Source organism: Equus caballus, chromosome 14, assembly GCF_041296265.1.
Source record: "Equus caballus isolate H_3958 breed thoroughbred chromosome 14, TB-T2T, whole genome shotgun sequence".
NCBI lineage: Eukaryota > Metazoa > Chordata > Mammalia > Perissodactyla > Equidae > Equus > Equus caballus.
The window spans coordinates 76,172,200-76,195,392 of NC_091697.1; the positions used below are offsets into that span (position 1 = coordinate 76,172,200).

At 38.9% G+C, this 23,193-nt stretch overlaps 1 protein-coding gene across 5 annotated transcripts in view; it reads right to left on the reverse strand.

Annotated features, from left to right (window-relative positions):
* Window positions 1-20,607, reverse strand: part of CAMK4 (calcium/calmodulin dependent protein kinase IV) — a 235,305-nt gene extending 214,698 nt beyond the window's left edge. The window contains exons 1-4 of one of the 5 annotated variants that reach the window (XM_070234457.1): window positions 20,561-20,598; window positions 5,887-6,028; window positions 2,350-2,427; window positions 1,344-1,582 (exon numbers count right to left, since the gene is read on the reverse strand). In XM_070234457.1, coding sequence (XP_070090558.1) covers window positions 1,344-1,504 — 161 coding nt within the window. In that variant the 5' untranslated portion in view covers window positions 1,505-1,582; window positions 2,350-2,427; window positions 5,887-6,028; window positions 20,561-20,598. Of the gene's footprint in view, window positions 1-1,343; window positions 2,080-2,349; window positions 2,428-5,886; window positions 6,029-20,366 lie in introns of those variants that run through there. The other 4 variants (XM_070234458.1, XM_023617871.2, XM_070234456.1 and 1 more) reach the window with 4 other exon arrangements.
* Window positions 20,608-23,193: the final 2,586 nt, after the last annotated feature.

Below are 23,193 nucleotides of genomic sequence, written 5' to 3' on the forward strand. Positions count from 1 at the left end.
ACAGCAGATCTCCAGATGAACAGTGAAAGACTCGATCAGAACAGGATGCTTACGTGCTCGTGATTCAAGGTGCAAGTATTTTTGAAACATTTTTAAACAATAACAAATTACTAAATTTTCATTCAGAAGTTTTGCCTTCCTTACACACCGTCTGTACTCAGGGAGCCATTAAGATTTAGCGGCAAATTGGAGGGGAAGGGTGACCTTTACACAGTCCCACTAAGTACCAGGAATCCTGCACTGTGGTCTCCAACGGCATAAAAAAGAAAATGGCTGTTAGCTAAACTCTTTCCAACAAAAAAAGCGAATGAAAAATAAAATTGCAAAGAAGTATTAAGTACAGAAGATTCAACTTGTTAACGGTTGAAATTACATCTTCAGAGTCCCTATAACAAAGGGTCTGGATCTAAAATGAGTGTTGAAAAGCAGTCTCCTTACCTATGGATAACAGAAAGGAAAGAAGAAAAAATGAAGGAAGGGAAGGAAAAAAAAATAATTTTCAACGGATAAAAACATGAGAGCATATGGCATTATTCACCTGGCAAAACCACTACCTGTTTGGATCTTCAGAGGAGGGATGAGGGACACTCTGCAACCCCAGGGAGACGGCTTTTGCATACATAATTTAAACAAATCACTCCAGCATTTGAAAGAAGAGCAGCAGAACTCTTCTCACTAATTACCACTGCCTGGACCACATGTGCTGCTTTTGCTTTAAAGCCACACTAGTTCATTATTCTGCCTTCAACTCTCTTAAATGATTCATTCCCCCCTTCTCTCCTGAGCAGACTCTGCAGGGAAGCTAGTATTTAAGTTTAATTTCTAGTGCCACTTGCTTTGGAGAGCTTGATGAGAGGAAGGAGGAAGAACCTAATTTAATAATTCTGTCATGATTTGGAGGGGCACCCTCCGCCCCCTACTCTAAAAAATAACTAGACACACAGGACCCTCTGGCAAACTATAATCGTGAGCAAAGACACCAATTGGGAAAGCAGGGCCCACGTGCAGTGGGAGCTGTCACCCAAGGGAAGTGGCAGCCGGCGAGGAGGAGGGAGACGGGGAGAGAGTGGAGCTGCTGCTCGCAGGGGCACCGGCCTGGGCTCTCTCAGGGAGACCCGACTCGCACTTGAATGGCGCTTAGCTCTCTCCCAAACACTAGGCGGGGAAAAACCAAAGGGTAGGGAGGCCGGCTCCAGCATCCTCGAGAGCTGTCCCTGCCAGAGGGACAGCCTTTGGTGCGTGCCGTGGGCTTCCCCAAAAGCCGGAGCCCGCGCGCAGGGCGCCCGGCTCCGCCAGGTCCAGGGCGCCCCTCGTGCGCCCCAGCCCGCCGCCCCTCGCCTTACCGTCCAAGCTCCGACTCCACCTCGAAGAAATCGTTCAAAGCATCCCTGTTGGAGCCGTCGATCCAATAATCCGGGACGAGGCTCCCGGTAGCCGGGGCCACGCTGGCGGTGACCGAAGAGCAGGACGAGGCGGAGCACGAGGGCACCGTGACTTTGAGCATCTTCGCGGCGGGACTCCGGAAGCCGCCGCCGCTGTCGCCGCCGCTGCCGGAGCGAGAAGCCCCGCCGCCCGCCGTCGCCTGTGAGCGCAGGAGCGAGAGGTGGCGTCCTTCACACACACGCACACACCCACCGCCGCCGCCTCCCCGGCGCCCTCGGCCGCGCTCGGGCTGCGGCTCCCTTTCTGCACGCTCAGGAGAGAGGGTGGGCGGAGAAGGGGGCGAGGAACTGGGAGAGGGTGTGGAAGGAGAACCCGAGTCGCCGCCAGCCGGAGAGAGAAGAGGCGGAGGCACTGCGATGGAGAGAGATTCCCTCCCCCTTCGCTCCTTTGCTCCTTCCCTCCCCACCTCCCCTCCTCCCTCCGCCGAGCCTCTCCAGCCCCCCTCCCTTTTTTCTTTCTCCCTCCCAGGCAGAGGCTGCGGCGGAGCCGGCTAGGGCGGCTCCGGATGCAGAAGCTTGGGGAAGGCACAAGGACCGGAGCATCATCCCACGCGCTCTCCCGCGGGAGCCAGGAGCCTGGAAGGGACCGCGCGCAGTGGGACGCTCGCTCCGGGAGTGGCGGGTGCCCAGCGCGCTCTGGGACCACATGGGTTCGGGTGGCTCAGCAGGATGGTGAGAAAGGGACCTGGCTGTTGGCACAACTCCTTCCTCCTTGAGCGCATCTCGGTGGCAAGTCCCTCTCACCTAGCACTAGCTAACCAGCCATCCTTGTTCCTCCCTGTGTCTAAGCTTATATTGGTGGCTGGGGAGGGTGTCCTGTGGTCGCCGATCCCCAGGGCTCCTGTGCCCGGACCCGGTGAAAGCTGGAGGAAATGGAAGCGCCTGGGTCCACGTTGACCTGACTCACCTTTGAGTGAAGTCTTCAGTTGGAATAGATACTGTTATGCTGCTGCTGGCATTGCCTCCTTTGATACTGTTGGAGCTCCTGAAAGGACAAGAACTTGCTGTGTCTAGTTCACTCCCAGCCTCTGAAGGCTAGCAACAGAAGTGACCCAGAGAATTACAGGTCTGGAAGGGCCCTGTGGAAGCCACTAGACCAGCCCTCTGCCTTAAGGCAAGACCCGTCATCATTCGTGATAGAGAATATTGCTACATTTAAAGCTCTTTCGGCTTCCGGAGAGGTGTGCCCATCCCCAGCATTCTAATGTCTGTCCATCAACCTTCAGGCTGTTCTTCTAACTATTGATTCAATATATATCATTTATATTTCTACCCTTGAACTTTTTTCTTTTCATATATCAGCAGAGATGAACAATTAGTCATTATATTCTGTAATAAATCTTTATCTATAATAACAGTTATTACATCACGTCTCATTTCTAGCTAAATAACTCTAGGCCCTTTATTTAATCTTACTTCACAGGTGTTACTTTTAGTCTTTTTTTTCTGACTCTCCTCTAACATGCACTAAACTCTTCTTGGTATGTCTTCATTCCTAATGACACCAGTAAACATGGTGCAATATTCTCCTCTAATTTACTGACTTATTTTTTACTCTTAAGAGCTTTGTGAAATATGGGTAAACTACCAAAAAAAACACCCCCAAAATCTAACTAATTAGTGATACGAATATGATGCATAGTTGATTGAAAATGAAAAACAAACAAAAACTACTCCTCACTGGTATTTTTATGAAGATGAGCACATCCTCAATTTACAAATGCCCAAAAGACAGCAAGTGTATGTAGACTTACACCAATTCAGTCAAATACTGAATTGTTTGGTGAGAAAATGAAAATGCTCACGTGACTTGTTACTTTTCAGAGACTGAATTTGCTAATCTTCATGTTAGAAAATCAGGTTTAGGAGCAAAGCAGGCAAATAAAGCTCTCTAAAGTAAATTTGAGTTCTCACTAAGTCTCCCTTGGTGGAGGGATGGGCATGGAGTAGTTGCTAGGCCATTTTTTCTTCTTCTTCTTCTTTGTGAGGAAGATTGGCCCTGAGCTAACACCTGTGCCAGTCTTCGTCTACTTTATGTGGGATGTTGCCACAGCATGGCTTGACAAGTGGTGCTAGGATCCTGGCCGGTGAAGCCAGGCCACCCAAGCAGAAGGTATGAACTTAACCACTATGCCACAGGGCTGGCCCTAGTTGCCAGACCATTTTTATTCACACTTCTTTGGGGCAAGTCCAAGCGCTGAATGTAGGTACTTGTCTGCTGTGAGCGACTCTTTTACAATGTAAGTCCAAAGCAAGCATATTATATTGAAAGAAATGGTAAGCCTTTATTCTCCTGTTTTAGGGAATGATAGCTAGAGAAACACCATTTCGTGGTAAAGGAGTGATTATAGAATTGATATTTACATTCAACATTAGTCATTTGACACCTATGCTTTTCATAACTGACTTTTATAAAAGTGCTATTAATTTAAGTTTTAAAAAAAGGGTATTTGGTTTAATGGATGCGGTTTATTTTTTTAAAAATATAGATGAAAATAAATATTATTTTAAAACAGATGGAACAGAAATTAAATCCATGCAATTTATCTTCACTCCTTGTGAAATATCATCTAAAATGACCAGAAAAGGAACAAAGGTATATATCCACAAAAAGAAAGGGAGAAATAATGTCAACCAAATCTTAGAATCTAGGAACAGATGGACAAATGAAAACTGACTTAGAAGATTGGATAGACCTGAAACTCAGATGTGCAATGGGAAAAGTCAGTAGGAAGAAATCTAATTCTTACCACAGAATTTCAGAAATGCTCAGGAATTAGAGTACCAGATCCTTCTAAAGGTGGAGCAGAGGATAAGATACTGGTTGAAAATTTTTAAAAGATGGTCTCAGGCCCCTACATTTCTTTTTCTACCATTCACAGCCAAAAAAATCACTTCCCAGGGGCTGGCCCCGTGGCCGAGTGGTTAAGTTCGCGCGCTCCGCTGCAGGCGGCCCAGTGTTTCATTGGTTCGAATCCTGGGCGCGAACATGGCACTGCTCATCAGACCACGCTGAGGCAGCGTCCCACATGCCACAACTAGAAGAACCCACAACGAAGAATACACAACTATGTACCGGGGGGCTTTGGGGAGAAAAAGGAAATAATAAAATCTTAAAAAAACAAAACAAAACAAAACATACAAAAACCACTTCCCAAACCCTTGGAAAAGAAAGTAGACTTAATTTTTGGAAATGTTGAACGAAAAATGTTGTCTTAGATCACAAGGTACAGTTGAGACCATATTGAAAACAGAGAGATTCATGAAACTGTACATAATAAACAGTAAGACTTCCAGGTTCATTAGGCTCCCAGAATGCTAAAAAAATGAGTTTATATCTATCACATCCCCAGCCATAGAGGAAATTGAACAATTTCTCACTGAGAAAACTAAATGACCTAAGAAGAGGGGGACCTATGAATACTGACAATTCGGATACACTCCCCAACAAAACATCCTGATATTTCTCAACACCTTACAGTAAAGCCCATCACTGAACAGACTCAGGGACCGAAAACTTCCAATGAGCTATTTTGTGTCTCACTCAAACACGAATGGACAACATTCAATTCTGATATGGCAGAATAGCTGGTATGACTAAACTTCCTGTATATAATAATTATAGTCTCTAGACTAAGTATAAAAAGTTATTTACATGTGCAGAAGAACCACCAAAATCAGAAAATTGGAAATGCTAGAACTCATGAAAGAAAGTAACTCTTCTGAATGAGAGGCACATTCATTTGGCTTTTCCTCTCAGGGCTCTACAGGCAACACAACTCTTAGCAGCTTGAGGTGTCAGAAAACAAAATTCAGGGCTAGCAGAGAAGCTAGAAATTGAGAAGGAAATCCAGAAAGAAGGGACCACAGTGGAGAAATTCAAAAATCTACATTAAAACTATGCTCAAACACTAGGCTAACCTCTGAACTATGCTTATGTAGGGAAACTCTAAGGAACCCAGTAGAAAGCACAAAGCAATAACTGGAAGGTAGAAAACTTGAGAAGAAATTTTAGCTGTTCTTCACCACAGAGGAGACAGAGTTTGGAATGTGAGTCTCATCGGGTTTAACTGTGTATGAGAAGAAAAGAAAACTCTTCAGGAAAAAGATAACAAAATCCAGAATCTCTGCAAGGAACCACTGACAATCCAGTACACAATAAAAAAAATACTAAATATATGAACTGGTAGGAAAATATAAACCACAGTCAAAAGAAAAATCAATTAATAGAAACCACCCCGAGATGATTCATAGGTTGGTATTCACAAGAAAAGCATATAAAACAGCTACTATAAAGAGGCTTAAATACTTAAAGGAAATGATTATCATAATAAGTGTACAGATGGGTAATCCTATCAGAGAACTGAAAATGGTTCAAAAGAAACCATTGGAAATTTCAGAACTGAACAAGCCAACTCTCTGAAATTTGAAAAAATATACTTACAGGGCTGACAGAAGAGTGCAGATTGCAGAAGAAAGAGTGGCCGAACTTGAAGATAGACTGTGGTATGATAATCCCCACTGATCTTCACCTTCTTGTATTTATGCCCGTCTCAGTTCAACTACTGCCTTGAATTAAGGTTGGCCTATGTGACAAATAGAATATGGTGGAAGTGAAAGTGTTTGACTTCCAAGGTCATAAAAGCATTGCAGATTCTACCTTGATCTCTTGGATTGCTCATTCTGAGGGAAGCCAACTTCCATGACTTGAGGATACTCAAGCAACCCCATGGAGATGCTGATGTGGAGAGGAACCAACTTGCTAGTCATGTGAGTGAGCCATCAACGAAGTAGATTCCCCAGCCCCAATTCCTTCAAATGACTGAAATCAACAATATCTAAGTGTAACCTCATGAGAGACCTGAGCTGAAACTACCCAAGGATTCAGAATTTTGGATAATTCAGAATTCTGAATTCATAGAAACCATGAGAGATAAATGATTATTGCTGTTATAAGTCACTAAAATTTGGAGTTATTTGTTATGCAGCAATAGAAAACTAATAAAAAACATAGCTATAGAAATTATCCAATCTAGAAAAGAAAAAGAAAAAATATTCAAAAAAAATTGAACACATCTCTGTGAATTGTAGGACAATATCAAGATATCTTACATGTAATGGGAGTCCCAGGAGAAAAGGAGAAAGGATTGGGGCAGAAAACTTATTTGAAAAAATAGTGGCTGAAATGTCTCAAATTTAGGTAAACAACATCAATTTATAGATTCAAGAATCTCAGAAACCCCAACAGAAACAAACAGAAATAAAACCACGCCTAGGTCCATGTAAGTCAAATGCTTGAAAACAACAGATAAAGAAAAAGTTTTGAAAGCATCTCCTACCCAGACAGAGAGAGAAGGAAGTATATTATATATTGTAAGGAAGTAATAATTCAATGACAGATCAAAATAATGTAGGTCCAAAAGCAATGGAATGATATCTCTAGAGTTATAGTAGTCCCCCCTTATCCATGGGAGATAGTTTCCAAGACCCCCAGTGGATGCCTGAAATCACAGATAGTATCAAACCCTATATAGACTATGTTTTTTCCTATTCATACATACTTATGATAAAGTTTAATTTATAAATTAGGCAAAGTAAGAGATTAACAACAATGGCTAGTAATAAAATGGAACAATTCTAACAATATACTGTAATAAAAGTTACTGTAGATCTTAGCAATCTCAGCATACGATTATTTTTTCCCTTGTTAAGTCAAGAACTTTCACCTTTTCACTTAAAGGAAGCACTTTATGGCTTCTCTTTGGCATATGTGAATTGCCAGCATCACTACTTTTGTGCTTTGGAGCCATTATTAAGTAAAATACTGCAACAGAAAATCTGGTAACCAACAGTGGCTACTAAGTGACTAAGTAGGGTAAAGAGGGGAGCATATACAGCATGGATACACTGGACAAAGGGATGACTCATGTCCTGGGCAGGATGGAGAGAGATGGCATGAGATTTCACCATACTACTCAGAATGGTGGACAATTTAAAACTTATGAATCGTTTATTTCTGGAATTTTCCGTTTAATATTTTCAGACTGAAGTTGACCAGAGGTAACTGAAACTGCAGAAAGCAAAACCATAAGGGGCCCTGCTATGTCTAACTGAATGAAAAAAACCTGTAGATCCAGAATTCCATACTAAAGGAATATTTTTTGGCTAAAGGGAAATAAACAAAATGGAAACTAAGATATACAGAAAAGAATGAAGAGAGCAGAAATGGGATATATGTGTAAATAGAAAAGGCCATATTTCTTATTCTTCTTTTATTTAAAAGATAACCGTGGTTTAAAACAAAAATCGTAACATTGAATTTTGTGGTTTGTAATATATATAGAGGTAAAATATAATAGAAAATACTGCATATGATTCCTTCTACAAAATATTCAGGAAAAGGCAAAATTGTCAGAATGCAGATCAGTGGCTTTCAGGGGCCACGGTAGGGTAGAAGATTGAAAATGAGTTTGAGGGAATTTTGGGGGCGATAGAAAGTTTTGATGGTGATTACATGATTTTAGCATTTGTCAAAACTCTTTAATTATACTTTAATAATGGATAAATTCTAGTGTATGCAAATTGTATCTCAACTAAGCCAATTAAAAATTATAATAGCAGCATAGACAATCCTTTAACTTACGTAAAATTGAAAGTCTACAAATATTGAAAAGGAAAATGTTAAACTATTGCCATTTATAAATAACTTGATTTTTACATAGAAAATTCAAGGTTTTGATTTAGACTTGTAAAATTAATAAATGAATTTGACAAAGTCACCGGGTACAAGATCGAAATAAAATAATCAATTGTATTTCCACATACTGGCAGGAAACAATTGAAAATGTAATAAAAATATTCCATTTACAATAGAATAAAACTATAAAATGCTTAGGAACCAATTCAACAGAAGATGTTCAAATCTTCCACAGGAAAAACTACCAACTATTGCCAAGAGAAATCAAAATAAGATGCAAGTAAATGGAAAGATACACCATGTTCATTGATTGGAAAGCTCGATATTGTTAACATGTCAATTCTCCCCTAACTGATATATATGCTAATTCTAGTAGACTTTGTAGAAATTGAAAAGTTTATTCTAAAATGTGTAAAGAAATACAAAATACCTAGCATACAAAACGATCCTGAAAAAGAACAAAGTTGGTCGTCTCACTCTATCTGATTTCAATAAACAGAATTTCGAATTCAATGGAACAGAATAGAGTTCAGAAACAGAACCATACACGTGTGGTCAATTAATTTCTGAAAAAGTATCAAAGTAATTTGATGGGCAAAAGAAAGTCTTTTCAGTAACTGCTTCTAGAAGAACTAGATAAATATATAGGGGAGAATGAACCTCAATCTTTTCCTTGTACCACAAACAAAATTAAACTTAAGATGGATCATAAACTTATGCACATAAGCTAAAACTATAGTAGCACTTCTCAAAGAAAACATTGAAGAATATCTTCAGGAACTTACAGTAGATATAAATATTTTAGATAGGACACAGGAGATTTAAACAGAAAAGAAAAAAATTAAAAATTGGGATTTATAAAATTTTAAAACTTCTATATAGCAAGAGACACAATTAAGTATAAACACAAGCCAAAAACTGGGAGTAAATATTCTCAATACAAATAGTTAGCAAAAAATATGCATCTAGAATATATAAAGAATTCTTAGAAATCAATAAGAAAATGACAAAGAAAAGACTTCTGATTTCTGCTCAGGATGTAGAGAGCTACAAAGAGTATTGCTCCAAGCCTTATAATACAACAACAAAAACCCAAAATGCAGGCCAAAATTTTCTTGAACCGTATAGAGACCTGAAGTCAGAGGATAACCAAGTGGTCTAAAATCTAAGGGGAGACAGCTGTCCACAAGGAAAGATGACAGCTGCTTACCTAAGGCAAACACAGCCACTCAACAGTAAGAATTGGATATGAAGAGTTAATAAATTGGAGGATGTTGTGGGCTCTCAACAGAATGTGAACCCCCTGGGAGCCAAATATATAAGGAGAGTTCACACATTCTTGCAGGCTTTTCTCCAGACTCTACTGGGTACAAAAAAAGATGGGTAAGAGTCCTGAAAAAGCATGCCTCATGTGCAGACCTGCAGAAAGAAAAGAGCAGCTACTGTGAGGAGGGGAGAAAACCAGCCAAGACCTTCTCCCTTATGTCCCCTGTGGAACAAAAGCCTTAATCTGCAGGTAGGGGATTAAACATTGTCACCTTTAGGCACTAGCGCAAACTCACAGTAGCTGGGAGAGCTCCCTGAAGGGAGAGGGAGGATTATGTCCTGAACACAAAACTATAAAAGGTGGAAAGGCAAAAGCTCTATGAAAGTCACATTCCTGAGACCCAGGGACACAGGACCTACCTAAGAGTACAGAGAATGTCCCTTCAGTCCCCCACCACCAAGCTAACAAGCATCATGTAACAAGTAACAGTGGAACACTGATAAGAGAGTTGCAAGCGCGTGGAGACAGACTTTCTTTGTGGCATGGTGCAAATGGAAGACCTAAAGCTGAGGGTAAAGCTGACAAATAGAAAGATGCTCAGGACAACCAGCTGCCACCCTAAGCAAAAGATATTGGTAGAGAAATATGAAGCATGTCGTGCAATGAGGATAAGCATAGCATAAATAAACTGCAAATCCAACCAAACTCCTCACTAGATTAACTCCAACTCCCACACTAAATGCCAAGCAGAAGGGAAGGCATGCCTACTTATAGGCATAAGATCTATTTACCTCAGTGTCCACCATCCAACACAAGATGCAAATGAAATGGCAAGAAATAAACAACATACTGCTAAAAAACAAAGCTATAAATTGAACCAGATTCAAATATGATAGAGACGTTAGAATTATCTGACAGAGATATAAAAATAACTATGATTATTATATTAAAAACTCTAATGGAAAAGGTGAAAATATATAAGATCAATGGGAAATTTCAGCAAAGATATGAGAACTAAAAGAAAGAATCAGATGGAATTTCAGGAAACAAAAAATCTCACAGTAACATAAATGAAGAATGTCTTCAACACACCCATCAGTAGATATATCAGTAGTATATCAGAGTGTAGGAAAGAACCAATGAACTTGAAGATAGGTCAATGGAAATTACCCAAATTGAAACACAGCATTCAAATGCCGTGGGACAGTCTTAAACAGTCTAATATATGCCTAAACAGAATTCCAGAAGAAGAGAAAGAGGGAACAGGGGGGAAAAACTGAAGAAATAATAGCTATGAATTTTCCAAAATTAGTAACAGATATCAATCCACAGATCCAAGAAACTTAGAGAACAGCAAGGATAAATATCAAATATTATATACATATATATGTATGTGTATTCTATATGTGTGTATATACATACTAATATACCACCTATGCATATTGTATTCAATCTGCTGAAAACAAAAGACAAAAAGAAAATTTGGAGGCAGCAAGAGAAAAAAACGCATTACATACAGAGAAAAAATGATAAGAATTACAGTAAACTTCTTGTCAGACAAGGAAGATGACAACGTAGTGACATCTTTTTTGTTCCTGTTATTTCTACAATGATATGTTTTCTAAACAGTTTTACTGAGTATAATTGAGATAAAATAAACTGTAAATATTTGAAATGTGCAATTTTACAAGCTTTCATATATATGTATATACCTGCCAAACCATCACCACAATCAAGATAGTGAACATGTCCATCACCTCCATTCTTGTGCCCCTTTGTAACCTCTCCTTCTTGCCACTCCTTGCCATCCTCCAACCCAAGCAACCATTGATCTGCTTTCTGACACTATAAATAAGTTTGAATTTTCTAGGATTTTACATAAATGGAATTACAGTATGTACTGTTTTTTATCCAGCTTTAGTTTTTAAAGAAACTAATGTAAAGATGGGTTTAAAAAAATTATATAGTGTTGCAAAGCTTAGTAGCCTGCCTTGTTTATTTTTATTTTCAATTTCCACTTCTCAGAGAACAGCCTAGGTTCTGAGTTTTCTACATTATCATCTAAATTTCTCAGATTTCCAAATAATTGCAGAGTTCTTTTCTTTAGCTAGATGATCTGGCTTCTCTTGCCTTGTTCATCTGTCCTAACATTTTCTGGGTTTGAAATGCAATGATCTTAGCACTCGTCTCAAGAAATCAGGGGAAAAAAAAAGAAATTACATGCAAAAAGAGGAAATAAGCTAAAAAGATAAGAAGGGAAATTAATGAAATAGAAAATATACCATAGAGATACTCAGAAAGACCAAAATTAGTTCATTAAAAAGGCCACTGAAATTGATGAATTCCTGGACAGATGATCGATAGAATGAGAAGAGACACAAGTAACAAATATCAGGATTAAAGCTTGGGAAATTACCACAAATTTGATACATATTTAAAAAGTCTTAAGAGGATATGAAAATTTGAATAAAATGAATAAATTCCTGGAAAAACACGACTTACCACTTTGACACAAAAAGAAACAGAAAATCTGGATAGCTCTATTCCTATCAAAGAAATTAAATCTCTAGGAAAATCTTCTCTCTCTCACACACGCGCACACACACACACACACTCATGCTCACATACACAAAACTCCAGACGCAGATGGCTTCACTGGTAAATTCTACATTTTAAGAAAGAAAGAACATCAATCTTACACAAACTATCCCAGAAAATAAAAAGAAGAGAACAATTCTTGACTTGCCTTTTGAAGCCAGGATAAGTTGGTTTATTACAAGGAAAATATTTTTCAGGCCAATATTATTCATGATCTAAATTTTAAAAGCAATATCTAAAAATTATACTATATCATGACCCAGTTGTGTTTATTCCAGGAATTCAAAGTTGGTTTAACATCAGACATATATTTCACCCACATTAGCAGAGAAAAGAGGAAAAGTGATATGGCCATCTCACTATATGCAGAAAAAAATGATAAAAGTCAAGTCCATTAATTATAAAAAGACACTTAACAAACTAGGAATAGAATCTACAGCAAAAATCACACTTACTGGTGAAATGCTGAGAAATTTCCCTCTGAGATCAGAAATGAAATTGAAAGCATGCTCTCTATCACCACTTCTACTTTTATTCAGTATTGCACAGAAGGTCTTAACCAAAGCAATAAGGCAAGATTAAAAAAAAAACCTCAAGGAATAAGTATTGACAAGAAAGAATCTGTCATTATTTACAGATGATAGGACTGCCTATGCTAAAAATCCCAAAGAATCTATAGATGAATTCTTAGAATTAATGAGTTTATAGTCAATATAAAGTCAATATGTAAAATTCAATATAAAATTTGTATTTTTATGTATTAGCAACAAAAAACTAGAAAATAATTTTTTTAAACTTTACTATTCATAAGTAAAAAGAATAAACTACTAATACACACAGAAACATGGGTGAGTCTCAAAAACATTAAGTTGAATGAAAGAAGTCAGACCCAAAAGTGTATGTATTGTGCGATTCCATTTATTTGAAATTCTGGAAGAAAAAAGTGAAGATAAAACAACCCACATGGAGATATGTCTTAGTGCTATTTAAGAACACTGACATTTCAGGAAAGAATAACCAGGTTACCCGCAAAGAAACAATAGAATTTCATCACACTTCTCATGCACAACACTTGACGTAGGAAGACAGTGAAGAAATCACTTCAAAGTTCAAAGAAAAAACAGATTTTGAACTTATATGTTATGGCCAAGCTAACTAGCACTTCAAGTGAAACAAAATAACAAGCATTTTCAAATATTTAGGGACTCAGAAAATCTATCACCCATTCATCCTCCCAGAAATAATCACTGTAGGATGACTGCAATGAAACCTTTAATATGTGCAAGAAAGTAAGCAACATAGAATACAAGAAAGAATACTAAATGAAAAAAAACCTAAAGTTTTAAAAATTATTAGTGCACAATATAATAATGTGGATTTATTTAACATCTCAGTCCAGAAGTGTGTGAGAGGCAGCAGAAGAGAGAGGTCAGGAGCAGAAAACAAATACAAGTAGACTACAAATCTCAGCCCTTCCAGGCAAAGAAGAGATATTCTGATTAAATGTGGACATTGATAGACAGTTAGAAGGTTAAATACACATTTAAAACTGTAAAGATAAAAATGAGAAGAATAGAAAGTGTTTACAGCTTTCAAACAACAAGGTAGGGGGAAGAATAGGACAAAGAAGGTTTGATGGACAAAAGGCAGGGGGTAAAAAAGAAACAAACAGTACTATAAAATATTTAAAATGGCAGTATAGGGGATGCTGTGGTGCACTGTCAAGGATGCCTCACTCAAAGTTAGACCCCTCCCTGAGGGCAGCTTGCATCCAGTTACTCCAGTCTCCCTGCCTCAATTCAGGACAATTCCGAAGGTTCAACCCATCTCCAGAGCTCCCGTGAGACTAGCTGAGACCTCTGAGACAAATGTGTCACAATTCAACCTTTCCTTCTGCCCAATCCTTCCGTTACTCCCTCTCATAGGCATTGTTCCTGATTGCTGCCCAATAAATTTTGTGTTTACACATCTCTGTCTTCTCTATCTCAACACATATTTCTAAGGGGAACTGATTTCAGATAGTTGGTGCCAAGTGGTCCAAGGAAGTAGAATTTAAGGAGGAAATTTTGGAGCTGAATCACTCACCAGCTGGCTAACAATGAAGATCACATTATTGGTAGAGAATGGAGTATGGTAGCTCCTGGCATACTGTGGCAACATATTCTGATTACATATTCTTGCCTGACAAATAATTCCAAAGCTTCCAAAGCTTAGTGGCTTAAAATAACTATTTTATTATTTCTTATGATTCTGTGGGCTCAGTTGGGCAGTTCTCCCGCTTCAGTGAGGTCAGCTGAGGCTGCAGTCGTCCAGGAACTTAACTGAGTTTATTCACATGATTGGAAGCTGATGCTGGCTTCAATTGCAAGGTCACCTGGGACTGGCCACTAGAGTGCCTACAAGTGGGGCTTTCACAGCGTGGTAGCTGGGTTCCAAGAGGGAACATCCCAAGAACGTGTTCTAAAAGCGAGGATGTGGAAACTTCTAGGTCAGTTAAGGGCTAGGCCAAGAGCATCACTTATACTATACTTTATTGATCAAAGCAATCACAAGCATAAGCCAGATTCAAGGGGAGAGGAAATAGGATGTGTGACATATGTATGTAGGATGTGGTGAAATTGGGGCCATCTTAGGCTACTAGCTACCACATAGTATAATTGTTAAAATTTCACTAGTGGTGAAGTGAGATGGGATCACAGTAGAAAGAAAAGTACTGATGGGTGCAATGTGTCAAATTCTTTGAAAGATTTGGAGAAAGTCATAATTATCAGGACAACAAAATCAGATGGATTTTGTTGAGCGCAACTAGGCATTGGAGAAAGAACGTAAAAGGCCAAGGATGACTAATCACCAATTTAAGGCAAAGTGAGAAAGCCTTGGCAGCTGAAGCGTCTCTCATCTGCTGCAGCAGGACAGCAGAAAGAGTTGTGAATCAGCAACAGGACTTAATTATAAAGATAGCTAGGTGCAGAAAAAGCTGAATTCCCAATCCTGGAAAGTCTGCTATACAAAGCTCAGGGCCATTATCAGGAGGAATGGGACCCTGAGGCTTTGGATGGAACTATCTTTAGCTGATGCACTAGAGAAACTGGAAACCTCAGGTTTCCCTGAACCATCTGGGCCTGTAGAAGTGGCCCAGCTCTCCTTACTAAAGGCTGTTATACCTTTGCTTAGAGATGATACAAAGGCCTCTGTCTTGCAAAACAGTACGCATCCTACTTTGCCTCTATGCCCCCACCATCCCTCCTGGTCTCCAGGCCAGTAATAAGGTCCAGTCACAACCTAATGTAACACATCAGGGATGTGCTGGGCCTGCTATGTGAGGAAGGGACTAGACTCTGAAGGAGCTGCAGGACCTAGCCAACATGTACTGGCATGAATTGGGATCCTGAGGTTTTTTTTTTTTTTTTAAATTTTTTTTTATTTTTTCCTTTTTCTCCCCAAAGCCCCCCGGTACATAGTTGTGTATTCTTCGTTGTGGGTTCTTCTAGTTGTGGCATGTGGGACGCTGCCTCAGCGTGGTCTGATGAGCAGTGCCATGTCCGCGCCCAGGATTCGAACCAACGAAACACTGGGCCGCCTGCAGCGGAGCGCGCGAACTTAACCGCTCGGCCACGGGGCCAGCCCCTGGATCCTGAGGTTTTTGAATCAAGGGAGTCAGAACGTAAAATTGCATATGGGAGATTTTATGGGCATGGGAACTGCTCCCTTGATATTGTATTTAAGCCCCTGGTAGAAATCTATGTATCGAGCCATAAAGAAAACCTCCAATATTCAAAGCTAGAAATCATACAGGACAAGTTTTCTTACCAATTGCAGTAAAATTAGAAACTAACAGCAAAAAATAGCAAAAGAAGCATGCACTTAGAAATTTTTAAACACCCTTCAGATGAAACGAAAATTGAAATTACAAATTATAATTTATATCCCTTATAATGAATGAACATGAAAGCACTAATTATAATAATCCGTGAAATGTAGTCAAAATAGTACTCAGAGAAATATTCATAATTTTAAATGCATGTATTAGTAAATAACAAAGACTAAAAATAAACGAGTTAAGATTATGTAATTGGTGTGCTGAACTAGCAGAAATTGATAGGATGCAAACATAATGCAAATTTATTTATTTTTCACTATCTTTTAAAATCCATTCTACAGTCTTATTCCTCTCTCCTTGGATAAAATATTGAGAAAAGGTCATAGTTTTTCTGGTCGCTCTTAAGCAGTAAAAAAAAAAAAAAAAAATCCTCCAGTCACTTCTAATAACAATTTTGGTCCTATTCAGATAATTAAAAATGTCCATTCTAGTGGAATAGTCTACAATAGGATTTGATTTAATACTTCACTTCTCTGCTCCCCAGCTCAGGTTCATTTCAGGCTGAGACTTGGCAGCGAGTAGGGAGGGTGTGTGTGGAGACTTCTGTCCTTGCTTTATCAGCATCTCCTTACCCACACCCGCACTTTCAGCTGTGACATTGGGCCCCTCCAGGGCTGAAGTTAAGCAGGGTCAGAGATGGCATAAGGGTGTGTAATGGGGTAAGAAAAGCCTAACTTGATGGCGGGGTTGGGGGGTGATGTGGTGCTCTCTGGGCTCGCTGAATCTTCATTGCTGAACTCATGGGGTATTTTTATGGGTTTTGTGGAGATCTCTTCGCTAGGAACATACCACTGCAGCTAAATAAAGTGGCGTAAATTTCAGTACATTGAAGATTTAGAAATAGAGTATTACTCCATTAACCACTTAGTCTATGCTGTCCTTAGTGCTGTGAAGTCAATTCCGACTCCCAGTGACCCTGTGTACAACAGAGGGGAACGTGCCCAGTCCTTCGGCACCATTGTCTCACTTCCAGCACTATATCAGACAATGCTCGCTGCTACTCATAGGGTTTTCACGGCCAATTTTTTGGAAGTGGGTGGCCAGGTCCTTATTCCTAGTCTGTCTAGTCTGGAAGCTCTGATGAAACCTATCCGCCATGGGTGACTGCTGGTGTTTGAAATACCAGTGGCATAGCTTTCAGCATCACAGCAGCAAGCAACCACCACAGTATGACGACTGACAGATGGGTGGTGTGGTTCCCTGACTGGGAAAGGAACCCAGGCTGTGGCAGTGAGAGCACCAAATCTTAACCACTAGACCACCACTTATTCTATAGCCGATTCTATGTTACACAAAATTCAGATGTCACACTGCTTTCAGGCTTTTGTCTATGAGATTCTGTTTCTTTTTTTCATGTATCCAAACTGATACTGACTCCTTGTTTCCCCACTTTATGTGAGGCAGATAGATCTCTGTCTAACCTCTCCTGGTGCAGCTGTGATTGGCAGTGATTGTAACCAGCTATTACTCCATTACCCTATTCACACTGGTTAAACAGCCAAGTTCCTCTCTGTTCTTTGGCAGGAAAGAGAAAGGAAAAATCTTGAAATGTACGCTTCTAAAGAAGAGTCTAACCAACGATTTTCCAGAATACCTGGTTAAATTTTAGAAAATAAATGTATAAATCATTATTAGCAGACCAAGGAAAAAATCCATTTGACTATATTCAGCTCTTCAATGATTCAAAAAATTAGCAAGTAGAAACTAAGGGAAAACAGCCTCAATCTAATAAGGAGTGTTTATATGAAATCTACAGAAAACACCACAGTTCATGACAAAATATGAGAAGAATTCTGACTAAAGACACAAGAAAAGGATAGCTGCTCTGGCAAAACTCAGTGTAATAAAGACCAGGGAGAAAGAAATGAGAGGCATCAATATGAGAAACAGAGAAAACTGGCACATTTCTTTGTATAAGCAGTAACCAGCGAGAAAATAGAGCTCAGTAAAAATATATAAAATGTCTTGGGGCCAGCCTGGTGGCATAGTGGTTAAGTTCGTGTGCTTGGCTTCGGTGGCCCAGGGTTCCTGGGTTTGGATCCTGGGCATAAACCTGGGCTGCTCATCAGGCCATGCTGTGGTGGCATCCCACATAAAATGGAGGAAGATTGGTATTGATGTTAGCTCAGTGACAATCTTCCTCAAGCAAAAAGAGGAAGATTGGCAACAGATGTTAGCTCAGGGCCAATCTTCCTCACACACACACAAAATATGTATATATATATATATATATATATATATATATAGAAAACAAAATCACAAGACTATATCTATATCTATATCTATCTGTTTATCTATCTAATCTCTTCTTTCATATGAAAGAAAAGATGCCCCAGAAGAGCCAAAAACATCTGAAAAAGATTATCAATGAGCAGGACTTCTAAATAGATATGAATACACGTTATGAGGCTTATACTAATTAAATGTGGAGAGTTTGGGAATAAAGAAATAAGTCAATAAAATTGAATAGGGTACATAAGCAGAAGCAGATTCATATATATGTAAGACATTTATAACTAACTTGGCCTTTTAATCAGTGGGAAAAGATTGTATATTTATTAAATTGTAGGAAAGTAGCTATTATATGACAAAAGTAAAGCAAGATACTACCTATCCCTCATATTATTTACTAAAACAAATTGCAGATGGTTTAAAGCACTGAACATTAAGTGAAAACATAAATGTGTTAGAGGAAAATAGAGAATAGTTTTAAGCCTTGGGGTAGCAAAAGTCCTCTCAAGTGAGAGCCCTACCCAGAAACCATCAAATATATGTGACAGATCTTTCCTAAAAAACTTTAAAACTTCTGCATAATTGGAGAAAAAAAACCTGAAAAAGATAAAATACGCATGGCAGAGATAAATTACCGCAACACATTTAGCAGACAAGGTATTAATAACCAGAATGTATAAAGACTGCTATAAATAATTTAGGAAAAGGCAAACAACTCAACACTAAGATGAGTAAAGGATGCCAGATGGCAGTTCTCAAAAAGAGAAACAAAATGGCTGATAAACATGAAAGATAGTCATTCTCACTGGCAATGGTGTGAGTGTGTGTGTGTGTGTGTGTACATGCGCGTGCATGTGTGATTTTTTACTTATCAGATGACATAAATTGTTAAATTTGGGAAAGATATGAGGAAATTGGCACAGTCAGATACAGTAGATAGAAGTCTTTTTTGAAGTCTTTTGGGAAGGCAATTAGGAAGTATATTTTAAATTTTAAATTCCTTTGGGCTTGCAATTCTGCTTCTAGCATTACAATTTCAAGAAATACTTTGTCAAGTGCCCAATGATATATTCAAGGCTATTCATAACTTTATTGTGTGTATTAGTGTAAAACTGGAAACACTGAAATGCCCATCACTCGGGACATTGTGAGTGGCATATGATGTATAGCATGTAAAAAAGAATGACTTATACCTATATATATTATATGAAAAGTTTTCCAATGATACTTTTTATACCTTCAAGTAGTAGGTTTTGATCCCCTTTGTGTTAAATATTAAGAAATATATACATTTGCTTCCTAGTTTTTTTAAATGGAGGTAACATTGGTTTATAACATTATGTAAATTTCAGGTTTACATCATATTTCGATTTCTGTGTAGATTACATCACGTCCGCCATCCAAAGACTAATTGCAATCCATCACCATACACGTGTGAATCACCCCTTTTGCCCTCCTCCCTTCCCATCTGATGTTTTATATAAAAACATATGTAAACACATGGGAAGGGACAAAATGATGCATATCAGACTCTTGACAGCGGGACCAATTGGGAAAGGAAAGTAGGAGAAGCACATCCTACAGGGGTCATTTCAGGGTTTGCTCTTAGTACTTCTGTTTTTTAAACATATTTTACAGTAAGAATATATTCAGGCATTAGTGGTTTAATTAAAAAGACAAAATGATTAGAACAGTGAAGTTGCAAAGAATTTTCCTTTTTGATCTCTTGCCAAATCTGTTTGTAATGGACAAACTGGCCCTGGTTTGGCCACTACATTTATTTTGACTGTTTATTAGTTGTGCTTTGAGACAGGGCCAAATTTTCAATGGATGCAGAGGAAAAGAAGGAGCATATTTCTCAAAGCAAATTATTCACCATAACAATCATCTCTGTTGGGGCCTAGAGCAGACCACCCCAAAATATCCCACAATGGCATATTGATTATTTTGAATTAAAATTTCTTGAGAAGCATCTGGTGCAAAGACACTTTCCCTCCACTTTCCCCCTAAAGCAGAAAAATAAATCTCCCATGTGAAAGGTACTCTCCCTACATCCTTTTCAACAGAGATGGGGAATTCAGGGCCGAGAAGTCTGTATAAACAAACCTTGTTACTTCTTTACTCATTTACTACCCCAAACCCAAACTCTGCTTAAATTCCTTACCTATTAAGCACCCAAACCTAAGTTCTTTGCCCTGTCAAATCCTCACAAACTTATTGTTTCTTTGTATAAAAAGACATAAAGCTTGCCTGCTTTGTTTACTCTCTAAGCATCATTTTTTTTTCATGATCTCCTGTGTGCATGTATTAGGTTGGTTTTTCTCCTGTTAATCTGGTCTTGTGTCAATTATTAGTCCAGCCACAAAAACTTAAGAGGGGAAGGTGGGAAACTTCCCCCTCCCCAAAATCTCAAAACCCTTCACTTTTGATACTTATTTACCTACCTTCCACAGTTTCCCCCATTGGAATTTAGAATTTTCCTTCCTAAAACTTCCAGTTGCTAAGCAACATTTCTTTCTTCTTCTCTGTGGACCTTGGTTTCCATATTAACTTTTCATCAGCTTGATCTTTCTCTTCTTTTCCTCCTAATCATCACACATACACACACACACATACACACACACACACACACACACACACACACAGGGTTTTCTAGACTTCTTCCACACACTGGGTATTTATTCATTCATTTGCTCTATAACAATTTAAAGTCTTACCTTTTTTTACTGTTACAAACTCATAACCAAAGAATGAAGAGAGGATTACCCTTCCTTATTCTAAGCCACCTCAGAGACAGCTTTCTAAAAACTGGGAGGAAGATTGGCCTGGGGTTAGAATTTGGGGATGGAGTTCTAGGCCTTATATATTACTTTAGGGTGATAACTTTCAGATGGTTAAGGTCTATTATAATTCCATTCAGTAAATATTTATTGAGGTACTTCTACACTCCCTATAATGCACAGGATTTTGAGAATGCAATGGTCAATGGAAACAGTCACTACCCTCAAGCAGGTTACATTCAGAGGATGGTACAACATTAATGCATCTTCCTACCTCCAGCCTATTCAAACTCTGCTTGAGCTTCCAACCACCCCTTCTCCTGAGCTGGATGATGGCTGTCAGGGAAGAAGGGTTTGTAGGTGGGTGTGTGCAAAGACTTCAGCCATATCTGGGTTCTGAAGGAGTAATGGGGTACAGAACATTTTCTTCCTTTGGTCAACAGTGTGTGAAAACTGTCAGTGGAGAGGCCTCAAGCAAGGATCTGAGCCCTGAGATTTCTAGTGAGATTTCGGCCTCTGGAGAGCCTTGTCCCCGCCAGAGGACTACTGGTCAACTTGTTCCTGCTATAGCTATTAGGGATATACACGTGATGAATGCTTTTGTGGGCAGAATAGCATATTCCCTTGCTATGGACAAAGACTGCCTGGATTTAAGTCCTGGATCCATTGCTTCCTAGGTAGTGAAAGGTAGTGAAAGCTTGGACAAGTGTCTTAACTCCTCTTTCATAAAATGGAGATAACAGTGTGTTGATCAAAAGGTTGTTATAACAGAAATATTTAATTTTTGTAAATTACTTAGAATAGGACCTGAAACATAATATGGTCAAAAAATGTTGACTTTCTTTGTCTTCAACCTGACACTAATTCTGTAGCTGAGAATGGAAAGGAAAGAGGTTTCTTTAGGAAGGCGCCATGCTGGTTTATCACGAACTCTCAAGAGTATATAATGCCAGGTCTCCCACCATTTTTGGTTATGTTGCTGTTGTAGTACCCAACTAGGTCAACTCGAGTCCTGAAGGTAATAAAAACCAGTACCCAAAAGGATCCATTGCCAGATGGAAGGAGAGCAAGCAGAGCTCATGGCTCCCAGCAAAAAGGTAGCGCTAAGGAGTAAGAACTTCTGATGGGAACAGGCCACACATTTAACATCAACATCAACAACAAAATAATAAGAACACTTAAGGACGTTTAGTCACAGCATTAAAGTATACTTTCTGGAAATAAAGGGCATGTTTTTAAATTTTTTTTAAATGCAATGCATTAGATGAAATGAAGAACAGAATGAGTAGTGCTGAGAACTGAATTATTGTCATGGAAAATCAAAGTAAAAAAATGAAGAAAAAATTTTAAAAGAGAAATCCTGAGGGAGGAGAGAAGTGATTTCGAGAACACATGCGAGTCCAAATAAGCAAATGGTAAATGTTCCAGGAGAGAAAGAAACACGGGAAGAGGAGCAACAACTGAATACTAGAGAAAAATTCCCTGGCTTCAAAAAAGATTTGATTCTGTAGTTAAAATGTGCTGACTGAATTTGAGCAGGATTGACTTGTAAAAGACAACATCTATGCATATTATGATAAAATGTTTGAATCCCAAAGATAAAAAAACACAACAGAACAGTATAAGCTTCTAGGCAGAAATAATGCATTACAAGGGAAAAAGAACAGATTGACATCAGATTTCTTGTCTATGATCCTGGAAACTAGATGGCATTTAAATAACATCCAAAGGCTAGTGAGAGAAAAGAGCTATGAACCAATAAGCAAGAATTCAAAGAAGGTATCAGCACACATCTCATCTGGAGAACACTCAAAAAAGAACTTTAGCCAAATGAGTGACTCAGAGCAGAAATCTTAACATAAGCAAAGGTAAAGAAGGAAGAAAACGGTGATGAGAATGAACTTTGCAATATATGGGAACGTGACTCAAAATAATTAAGGGCTTTGAAATAAAACAACCTTCTTTAAAATAATACAAAATAATAATTTAGAACTAAAGCACAAAATAATTTCACCAAAACTTTTGTGTTGAGCATGAGGAGAAAGGGAGAGAAGTAAAAGAATTCTAACCATAGTTTGGGGAGAGGAGGGAATTAGAGTATTCATCTAATCATCTAATGTTGGGGGAGCAGCTGGGGATTAGAGGTGCCTTGGTTAGGGGGATTGTCTCTGTTTGGATTGCATTCAGCCACATGAGACAAGAAATCTGACTAAACAGTGGCTTGTGTTTCTTACATAACAGAAGTTGGGAGCAGGCAGTCTAGCACAGCTCCACACTGCCAACAAGGGCCTAAATGC